We start from the raw sequence: 11481 nt of genomic DNA, 5'->3' as shown, positions 1-11481 counted from the left end.
TAGCGTGTATGCAATTACATCGCAAATACTGACTTACCACAGATTACCCAACAAAAATACTCTGGCGCCGCAACTGTCTGCGACAAGTTCTGCAGCAATGACTGGGTGAAGGCAAGGGTCCAGGGTCGGCAGGGTGGGGGTTTGTGCAGGTGCCGTCATCTGGGGGTCGCAACAAGCAACGGCGTCGGTCACTGTCTCGGTTGTCTGTGTTATAATGGTGTGGGTCACACGACAGCTTGTCTGGGGTTGCCGCCTACACATCTGAACGACCTGTCCATCTGGAAAAGTGAGTGTACCAGGGTAGGATTTTCACCGGCGGCCATGACGGCATGGCCGGTGAAATAAATACACATGTAAATGTTACCGTGATTTAATTGTAATACACGTTTCAAAATGATGCCGAAGTAACTAAATACTGATAACGGTTAGTAAAAACCATGCTTTGACAAGTGAGAATGCAAGATGGCAGGCGAAAAACTTTTAAAATGCGTGTTCTCTGAATGGAGCGATCTCCATTCGATCAGATCAGGCTAAACTAACCTGTATCTGCTCCGTCCAAACTCACAACAACGTCCTAAAGACCGAAGCAGGAGCTCCAACAAGCCGTTTATGACAGAGAGTGAATACTCATACTATACAGAGATGCTGTATGAGAAACCAATGTGAGTTTAGAAAATTGCACAGTATAAATATATTCTAGTATACCTCAACAATGGAATTATGATCAGTCAAAATGGCCATGACATGGGACCTTTAATACATTAGATATTAAGTTTGGATTCAGTGCGACACCTGCAGGTGAATGACATGCATAACAACCAAACTGCCATTCACAAGCTGCAGATGAATTCATTGTGGTGAATATTTTTGAATAATCATAACATATTATTAATATATATATAAATAGTTTTAAATGAAATGTATATGGTGTGTACTCCAAAGTCACAAATACATAGGCCAACAAAGGATTTACAAGTGACCACTTTAATATTTTCCTACATAAAAATGTATTTAGTTTTCTTATAGCATATTATTATAAACCTAGTGATATGAATGCACCACAATGCAAATATCTTAATACACTATTTATTCTTTTCTTATGGAATGAAAATATTGAGTTAGTACAACACATTATTTTAACATACTTTAATGACACATTCAGGTGTAATTTGCACATTTGGGAAAGCAGTTTTCAGGGTTAAACTTTGTATTTCTTATTATTTTAATATGGATAATGTCACCACCATGGAAATATTTTTGAAATATACATGAGGGCTGACACAAAATGACATGTTTCTTATTTGTATACAGTATGTATTCAAACTAAAGTTTTTCACCTGCGACAGGACTCTGATTTCTTCATGCAGTGTACTATTCTGCACGGAAATGTTATATTTTTGTGATTTTATGACTTTAAATATCTGTATAACAGTTTACTCCCTACAGAAGGCCTGAACCATGAGCTAACGTGCAACCAACCACACACATAGTCCTGAATGCTCAGTGCTGCATGCTCATGAAAGATAAGAGATTGAATACCAGCAGCAGATGCCAGACTTTATGTAAGATATCTAAAATTCAGTCATACAATTGAATTCTCTTTTCTGATGCAGCTGGCACAAAAACAGTCAGTGCCTGGTTTATGTTTAACAGCAGTCAATCTATAACCAGCTGTTGATCTTGTCAGCAAAGTGCCAAGGTTTCTGCAATGTTTGCTTTTTAGAGGTTACCAGAGGTTAATTTCCCAGATTTGTGTAAAATAATTTCTTATAATTAATTAAATGAATGTGACTTGGATACAGAACATTGGTATAAAATGGATGAATGGATTTATCAGACTTAAAAAAGAGTAATTCATTCAAATGTATTGAAGTTTCTGAAAAAATCAGCACTTGCACAGCTTCTCAAAAGTATTGTTAATTACTATATTGGTTAATTGAATAGAAGACTTTTAAATAGGATTTAAAACTCTTTTTATGGAACTTTTCCCAATGATGATGATCCAAAAACCTGCAGAAACCCTGTTTAAACATCACAAATACATATTTTTACATTTGTGCATTACATTTGAGAACTCAAAACTAAATAAGCCAGCTCAAGAAACAGGTAAATTGTTCTGCAGCCTGCCCCTTACACTGGGTTGGCTTTGTTTGAGCAGCAGAGAAAGGTTTTCCCAAAGCAGTCCCTGAGCGTCTGATCTCTAAAGCCGTAGATTAGTGGGCTGAGAAAGCGTGGTATAAGGATGAAACAGAAATAATAAAAAAAGGTGATATCCTCTGGTGGCCAGCTGACATGTGGCGCCATGATACTTTCAGTGATGGGAAGAGTGAAGGCCAACATACACAGGAGCAGCTGAAAGCCGTGCAGCAACACAGTGTGCTTGGCTTTGCTGGCAGAAACCTTATGCTGTCTCATCTTTCTTGTTTTCAGCAGGATTTTTATGTATGTAAAGAGGATAACAACAGATACTACTGCAAAGAAGAGAATATTAACAGCAGCTCGGAAAAATGCCTGGATTGGAGATGAGTTGATATAAATGGGTTTGCAGAGCACAGGTGTGGAGAGGATATCCACAGCAGGATCTCTTTCCCCAATAGAGTATTCAATCATAGGGAAAATAAAGCTGAGAAACCAAATGGATAGAATTATGATCCAGATACGGTCAGAGCGCCAGGCTGCTGGGCGCTGCAGTGGGTAGATGATCGCCACATAGCGCTCCAGTGACATAGTGGCCAGGATTAAAGTTGTGTTTATGAATGTGGAAGTGGAAAGTAACAGCAGAGGAACACAGTAGACAGTAGGAAATGTTACCAGACACATGACCAAGAGGAAAAGGATCACAGAGGACAAGAGCTGGAGAGTGTCGTTAATCAGCATGTAGGCAAACAGGATATAACGGGAGGTGTCCAGGAAGTGCCTGTTAGTTGCAAAGATGCGCAGCATGATAACAATGCAACAGAGGAAGATGCAGAAGAAAGGGATGACCACACACACCTTGATGATCACAGAGAGGCTTGTGTGTGACGTTGCATTGCCTGTTAATTCAGTCAGATTATGCATTCTGCAAATATGCACTATTAAGCAAACCTCTCTCGCAAACCTGTAAGAAAATAAAACAACATTAAATCTGTGTACACAAAAAAAGGACATCCTCAAAAAAACACAATGACAATTGAAAAGGAATAAGAATACAACATAGCTAAAGAGCAGGGTACTGTAAATAAGTAAATGCTGGATAATTAAAGTAAAACCTCACATTTGTAAATATACAAATATATACCCTTGGTATCCACCCATTTGAACATACTATTTATACTGTATTCAAAACACATATAACCTTTAAAATAAAATAGCTCTCACCTCACCTAAGAATGTGTTCATCAGATTTCAGTTCACTTGATGATGAACAACATCTCTGAGATGTTCTTCCCTTATCTGAAGTGTTTGGCCCAGTTCACATCTCTTTGATTCATGCCAGGTTCCTCCAGAGATGCATTATTTACATGCTATCGTCATACACCATGATGTTTGTCATTAACATATTTCAGTGCATGGGGACATAGGATCCTGTTGCAGTATTTGTTGAAGCAGTTCGTTTGTGAAAGCATTTATAAGTGGCAAATAAAAAAGAAAGAAAGTTATAAACCCAGAAAAAACTACTTTATTTAATTGTTATGGTTTGGCTTGCATCTAATAATATAATATGATTGTTAAATTACACAGTTTATAGTAGAATAGGATCTTATAAGCAGGGGCGCACATAACTTGTATACCTGGTTCTCAAAGGAGCACCTGGAGATGTTGCTTGGTGCTCATCCTTAAAATGAAATAAACCGTAACTTTTGAGGGGTCTTGACTTTATTTGCCAGACAAACGGCACTGAACACACAGAGGTGAACACTGAACACACATGCAGAGGTGAACACAAGACAACATTAGCACGACCAGTAATCCTACAAGCATCACTACCCTCCTGACTGTTCTCCTCACTGTCTTCCTCTCTGTCAGACATGGTAGCTGATGATGTAGGCCTACTACTTTCTCTCTGGTTGAGTCTGTGATTAGATGCTTGCATCCACAAGTCAACAGCTGGGTTTGGGTCGAAAGTCTCTGTTGTCATCTTAGACAAGTGGATGTAATCAAATAAGTATATGTGAACATAACCAATAACCTACCATAGCCAATAACAAATGAATGCAATTTATTTTATTTGTGTTGTTCATTCATATCTTATTTTACCTTAACATTTATTTATTTATGCATTTTTTTTAATCTTTATTTTGGTTACTGTCCTATAGTATACATTGGAATGATTTCAAACCTGTTTATCCCAATAATTATAAAGGAGTGCCTTGGAAATATGTTTACATAAATTGTGACCAAACCGTTTGAACTTAGACTAAAGTTAACTATCTGAACACTCAGAGTCCTTTACCTCACTGAGCTGTAGTTATCAGCCTCTCAGTCTGAGTGGAGAGGACTCTCCCTCCACATTATTGTAGAAACATCTTCTTCTTATATCCGTTAGAGCAGCTAGCACCAGATTCTAATAACTACAGCCCCGGTGCCGGGCGGTGCGCGCCTTCTCTCTCCCTCGCTCACTCGCATTTTGGCTGTGAGCTGTGGGCGCCAGATAAACCCATTTTCATCACTTACAGCGCCCGTCGTACAGGGCAAATGAAACATGTTACCGGGGTGAAAAGGGGGTTACATTTACTTAATTATGAATATTGTTACATCAAGGCCGAAAATTAGGATGAGCAACGGTCAAAAATGTTTGTTTTTACTGATAACGGTTAGTAAAAACCATGCTTTGACAAGTGAGAATGCAAGATGGCAGGCGAAAAACTTTTAAAATGCGTGTTCTCTGAATGGAGCGATCTCCATTCGATCAGATCAGGCTAAACTAACCTGTATCTGCTCCGTCCAAACTCACAACAACGTCTTAAAGACAGAAGCAGGAGCTCCAACAAGCCGTTTATGACAGAGAGTGAATACACATACTATACAGAGATGCTGTATGAGAAACCAATGTGAGTTTAGAAAATTGCACAATATAAATATATTCTAGTATACCTCAACAATGGGATTATGATCAGTAGATGGCCATGACATGGGACCTTTATGTTACGATTGGGTGAAGCAGGTAGGACTGAAATGCAGAATTTAACAAAAAGCGAGCTTTATTAAATAATATAAAGCTGTGGCAAAAAAGGCAGTATCCAAAATATCCAAAACCAACGAGCAGCACAAGGAACACAGACCGTGGAATAACATGGAGGGGAAACAATGAACCGACATGGAACACAGGGGAAGACTAGACTAAATACACAGAAGGGTAATCACATAACAAGACACAGCTGGGCAGGGGAGGGAGAAACACAAAGGCAACAGGTGAACACAATGAGACAATCAGACACACCAGGGAAACTAACGACAGGGAGGAGGACCAGACAAAACACAAGGAGGAAGACAAAACACCGAATGAACAGACTTACAAAACCCATAACCAGACAGACAACACTAAAACCGTGACAAACCTGGGAGTGTGACACTTTAATGCATTAGATATTAAGTTTGGAGTCAGTGCGACACCTGCAGGTGAATGACATGCATAACAACCAAACTGCCATTAACAAGCTGCAGATGAATTCATTTTGGTGAATATTTTTTAATAATCATAACATATTATTAATATATATATAAATAGTTTTAAATGAAATGTATATGGTGTGTACTCCAAAGTCACAAATACATAGGCCAACAAAGGATTTACAAGTGACCACTTTAATATTTCCTACATAAAAATTGATTTAGTTTTCTTATAGCATATTATTATAAACCTAGTGATATGAATGCACCACAATGCAAATATCTTAATACACTATTTATTCTTTTCTTATGGAATGAAAATATTGAGTTGGTACAAATCATTATTTTAACATACTTTAATGACACATTCAGGTGTAATTTGCACATTTGGGAAAGCAGTTTTCAGGGTTAAACTTTGTATTTCCTATTATTTTAATATGGATAATGTCACCACCATGGAAATATTTTTGAAATATACATGAGGGCTGACACACAATGACATTTTTCTTATTTGTATACAGTATGTATTCAAACTAAAGTTGTTCACCTGCGACAGGACTCTGATTTCTACATGCAGTGTACTATTCTGCACGGAAATGTTATATTTTTGTGATTTGATGACTTTAAATATCTGTATAACAGTTTACTCCCTACAGAAGGCCTGAACCATGAGCTAACGTGCAACCAACCACACACACAGTCCTGCATGCTCAGTGCTGCATGCTCATGAAAGATAAGAGATTGAATACCAGCAGCAGATGCCAGATTTTATGTAAGATATCAATTCAGTCAATTGAATTCTCTTTTCTGATGCAGCTGGCACAAAAACAGTCAGTGCCTGGTTTATGTTTACCAGCAGTCAATCACCACCAATTACCAGCTGTTGATCTTGTCAGCAAAGTGCCAAAGTTTCTGCAATGTTTGCTTTTTAGAGGTTACCAGAGGTTAAATTCCCAGATTTGTGTAAAATAATTTCTTATAATTAATTAAATGAATGTGACTTGGATACAGAACATTGGTATAAAATGGATGAATGGATTTATCAGACTTAAAAAAAGAGTAATTCATTCAAATGTATTGAAGTTTCTAAAAAAATCAGCACTTGCACAGCTTCTCAAAAGTATTGTTAATTACTATATTGGTTAATTGAATAGAAGACTTTTAAATAGGATTTAAAACTCTTTTTATGGAACTTTTCCCAATGATGATGATCCAAAAACCTGCAGAAACCCTGTTTAAACATCACAAATACATATTATTACATTTGTGCATTACATTTGAGAACTCAAAACTAAATAAGCCAGCTCAAGAAACAGGTAAATTGTTCTGCAGCCTGCCCCTTACACTGGGTTGGCTTTGTTTGAGCAGCAGAGAAAGGTTTTCCCAAAGCAGTCCCTGAGCGTCTGATCTCTAAAGCCGTAGATTAGTGGGCTGAGAAAGCGTGGTATAAGGATGAAACAGAAATAATTAAAAAAGGCGATATCCTCTGGTGGCCAGCTGACATGTGGCGCCATGATACTTTCAGTGATGGGAAGAGTGAAGGCCAACATGCACAGGAGCAGCTGAAAGCCGTGCAGCAGCACAGTGTGCTTGGCTTTGCTGGCAGAAACCTTACCCTGTCTCATATTTCTTGTTTTCAGCAGGATTTTTATGTATGTAAAGAGGATAACAACAGATACTACTGCAAAGAAGAGAATATTAACAGCAGCTTGGAACAATGCCTGTATTGGAGATGAGTTGATATAAATGGGTTTGCAGAGCACAGGTGTGGAGAGGATATCCACAGCAGGATCTCTTTCCCCAATAGAGTATTCAATCATAGGGAAAATAAAGCTGAGAAACCAAATGGACAGAATTATGATCCAGATACGGTCAGAGCACCAGGCTTCTGGGCGCTGCAGTGGGTAGATGATCGCCACATAGCGCTCCAGTGACATAGTGGCCAGGATTAAAGTTGTGTTCATGAATGTGGAAGTGGAAAGTAACAGCAGAGGAACACAGTAGACAGTAGGAAATGTTACCAGACACATGACCAAGAGGAAAAGGATCACAGAGGACAAGAGCTGGAGAGTGTCGTTAATCAGCATGTAGGCAAACAGGATATAACGGGAGGTGTCCAGGAAGTGCCTGTTAGTTGCAAAGATGCACAGCATGACAACAATGCAACAGAGGAAGATGCAGAAGAAAGGGATGACCACACACACCTTGATGATCACAGAGAGGCTTGTGTGTGACGTTGCATTGCCTGTTAATTCATTCGGATTATGCATTCTGCAAATATGCACTATTAAGCAAACCTCTCTCGCAAACCTGTAAGAAAAAAAAACAACATTAAATCTGTGTACACAAAAAAAGGACATCCTCAAAAAAACACAATGACAATTGAAAAGGAATAAGAATACAACATAGCTAAAGAGCAGGGTACTGTAAATAAGTAAATGCTGGATAATTAAAGTAAAACCTCACATTTGTAAATATACAAATATATACCCTTGGTATCCACCCATTTGAACATACTGTTTATACTGTATTCAAAACACATATAACCTTTAAAATAAAATAGCTCTCACCTCACCTAAGAATGTGTTCATCAGATTTCAGTTCACTTGATGATGAACAACATCTCTGAGATGTTCTTCCCTTATCTGAAGTGTTTTGCCCAGTTCACATCTCTTTGATTCATGCCAGGTTCCTCCAGAGATGCATTATTTACATGCTATCGTCATACACCATGATGTTTGTCATTAACATATTTCAGTGCATGGGGACATAGGATCCTGTTGCAGTATTTGTTGAAGCAGTGAGTTTGTGAAAGCATTTATAAGTGGCTAATAAAAAAGAAAGAAAGTTATAAACCCAGAAAAAACTACTTTATTTAATTGTTATGGTTTGGCTTGCATCTAATAATATAATATGATTGTTAAATTACACAGTGTATAGTAGAATAGGATCTTATAAGCAGGGGTGCACATAACTTTTTTACCTGGTTCTCAAAGGAGCACCTGGAGATGTTGCTTGGTGCTCATCCTTAAAATGAAATAAACCGTAACTTTTGAGGGGGTCTTGACTTTATTTGCCAGACAAACGGCACTGAACACACATGCAGAGGTGAACACTGAACACACATGCAGAGGTGAACACTGAACACACATGCAGAGGTGAACACAAGACAACATTAGCACGACCAGTAATCCTACAAGCATCACTACCCTCCTGACTGTTCTCCTCACTGTCTTCCTCTCTGTCAGACATGGTAGCTGATGATGTAGGCCTACTACTTTCTCTCTGGTTGAGTCTGCGATTAGATGCTTGCATCCACAAGTCAACAGCTGGGTTTGGGTCGAAAGTCTCTGTTGTCATCTTAGACAAGTGGATGTAATCAAATAAGTATGTGAACACAACCAATAACCTACCATAGCCAATAACAAATTAATGTAATTTATTTTATTTGTGTTGTTCATTCATATCTTATTTTACCTTAACATTTATTTATTTATGCATTTTTTAAATCTTTATTTTGGTTACATTACATTACATTGCATTTAGCTGACGCTTTTATCCAAAGCGACTTACAATAAGTGCGTTCGACCAACAACATACAAACTTGAAGAAAACAGAACCATATAAGTACATCAGGTTTCATAGAGCAAAAACAGTTAGTGCTACTCAACTGGCTTTAGGTAAGCCAGTCCTTTATTAGTATATAAGTGCTTTGTTAATAGTTATATTGCTCGAAGTGGAGTCGAAAGAGATGCGTTCTCAGTCTGCACCGGAAGATGTGCAGGCTTTCTGCTGTCCTGATGTCAATGGGGAGCTCATTCCACCATTTTGGAGCCAGGATAGCAAACCCACGTGTTTTTGCTGATGGGAACTTGGGTCCCCTTCGCAGTGAGGGTGCAGCGAGCCGTTTGGTTGATGCAGAGCGGAGTGCACGTGCTTGGGTGTACGGTTTAACCATGTCCTGGATGTAGGAAGGGCCAGATCCATTCGCAGCATGGTACGCAAGTACCAGTGTCTTGAAGTGGATTCTAGCAGTTACCGGAAGCCAGTGGAGGGAGCGGAGGAGCGGCGTGATGTGGGAGAATTTAGGAATGTTGAAGACCAGTCGAGCCGCTGCATTCTAGATTAGCTGCAGAGGTCGGATGGCACATGCAGGTAGACCGGCCAGGAGGGAGTTGCAGTAGTCTAGGCGTGAGATGACGAGAGCCTGGACCAGAACCTGCGTGGCTTTCTGGGTCAGCTGGGGACGTATCTTCCTGATGTTGTAAAGCGTGTATCTGCAGCAGCGGGTTGTAGCAGCTATGTTTGCAGTGAAGGACAGTTTGTTATCTAGGATCACACCCAGATTCCTTGCAGTCTGAGTCGGGGAAACAATAGAGGTGCCGATGTTGATTGTTAGGTCAAGAGTGGGACAATCTTTTCCCGGAAGGAAAAGCAGTTCAGTCTTGTCAAGGTTGAGCTTGAGGTGATGAGCAGACATCCACTGAGAGCGAGTTGTGTACAAGGAGAAGAGAAGGGGACCAAGAACAGAGCCCTGAGGGACCCCTGTAGTTAATTGACAAGGGTCGGACTCCGACCCCCTCCAAGTAACCCTGTAGGTGTGGTCTTTGAGGTATGAGGTGAGGAGGGAAAGTGCAGAGCCTGAAACTCCAAGTTCTTGGAGAGTGCGAAGGAGGATCTGATGGTTCACCGTGTCGAATGCAGCAGACAGGTCCAAAAGGATGATGACAGAGGAGAGGGAGGCTGCTTTAGCCGTGTGCAGTTCCTCAGTGACAGCAAGGAGGGCAGTTTCTGTGGAGTGACCTGCCTTGAAACCAGACTGGTGCGGATCCAGAAGGTTGTTCTGATGGAGATAACTGGAGAGTTGTTTAAAGACAGCGCGTTCAAGTGTTTTAGACAGGAACGGGAGTAGAGACACAGGCCTGTAGTTTATAACATCAGACGGGTTGAGAGTGGGTTTCTTTAGGAGAGGGTTTACTCTTGCCTCCTTGAGACTGTTTGGAAAGTGACCAGAAGTTAGAGAAGTGTTGATGAAATGGGAGAGAAACGGTAGAATATCAGGAGCGATAGTCTGAAGGAGGTTTGAAGGGATAGGGTCCAGAGGACAGGTGGTAGGGCGGGCAGAGGTAATGAGGGTAAGAACCTCACTTGGCGAGAGAGGGGAAAAGGAGGTCAGTGTGTGGGTGAAAGGAGGGTCTGGTGATCCAGTGGTGAGTAGAGGTGAGTCAGAAAAAGAAGAGCGAATATCATCAACCTTTTTTTCAAAGTGGTTAACAAAGTCGCTTGACAGAAGGGAGGAGGGGGAAGGGGCTTTGGGGGGGTCCAAGAGGGTGGAGAAGATGGAAAATAGTTTTTTGGGATTGGAATAGGAAGATTGGATCTTATCTTGAAAGAAAGTTCTTTTTGCCGGAGAGATCGAAGCAGAGAAAGAGGAGAGGAGAGCCTGATAGGTTAGGAGGTCGTCTTGGTGTTCGGATTTCCACCGTTTCCGCTCTGCTGCCTGAAGGACGGTTCTATTAGCACGCAGTGCGTCATTTAGCCAGGGAGCAGGAGGGGACTGATGAGCCTGCCGAGATGTGAGAGGACAGAGAGAGTCCAGAGAGGATGAGAGAGTAGAGAGGAGAGTTTCTGCAGCAGAGTTTGGAGGCAGGAGTTGGAACGAGTCAGAGGAAGGCAAAGGTATAGGGGGAGAGGGAACGAAGGTTACGGCGGACAGGTGCAGGATGAGAAGAGATTAGTTCGTTATGTTTGGAAAGGGGTAGAGAGAATGAAATGAAGAAGTGATCGGATGTGTGGAGCGGGTTTACAGAGAGGTTAGAAGTAGTGCAGTTCCTTGAGAATATGAGATCAAGGACATTGCCAGCTTTATGAGTTGGTGGGGACGGAGAC

General features: G+C 40.5%; 2 protein-coding genes across 2 annotated transcripts; both read right to left on the bottom strand.

Annotated features, from left to right (window-relative positions):
• Positions 1-2130: 2130 nt before the first annotated feature.
• LOC117456990 (odorant receptor 131-2-like) lies at positions 2131-3060 on the bottom strand. The gene has a single exon (XM_034096865.1). The coding sequence runs from the start codon at positions 3058-3060 to the stop codon at positions 2131-2133; it is 930 nt and encodes a 309-aa protein (XP_033952756.1).
• A 3872-nt stretch (positions 3061-6932) lies between these two features.
• Positions 6933-7862, bottom strand: LOC117456989 (odorant receptor 131-2-like). The gene has a single exon (XM_034096864.1). It carries the CDS (start codon positions 7860-7862, stop codon positions 6933-6935), a length of 930 nt encoding a protein of 309 aa, XP_033952755.1.
• Between the last annotated feature and the right edge of the window lie 3619 nt (positions 7863-11481).

Source organism: Pseudochaenichthys georgianus, chromosome 13 (assembly GCF_902827115.2).
Source record: "Pseudochaenichthys georgianus chromosome 13, fPseGeo1.2, whole genome shotgun sequence".
NCBI lineage: Eukaryota > Metazoa > Chordata > Actinopteri > Perciformes > Channichthyidae > Pseudochaenichthys > Pseudochaenichthys georgianus.
The sequence above is the reverse complement of the archived record's forward strand: the minus strand, read 5'-3'. Positions and strand labels throughout refer to the sequence as shown.

Coding starts and splice junctions, on each gene's coding strand:
- LOC117456990 (XM_034096865.1), bottom strand. CDS start 3,060: ATGCATAATCTGACTGAATTAACAGGCAATGCAACGTCACACACAAGC.
- LOC117456989 (XM_034096864.1), bottom strand. CDS start 7,862: ATGCATAATCCGAATGAATTAACAGGCAATGCAACGTCACACACAAGC.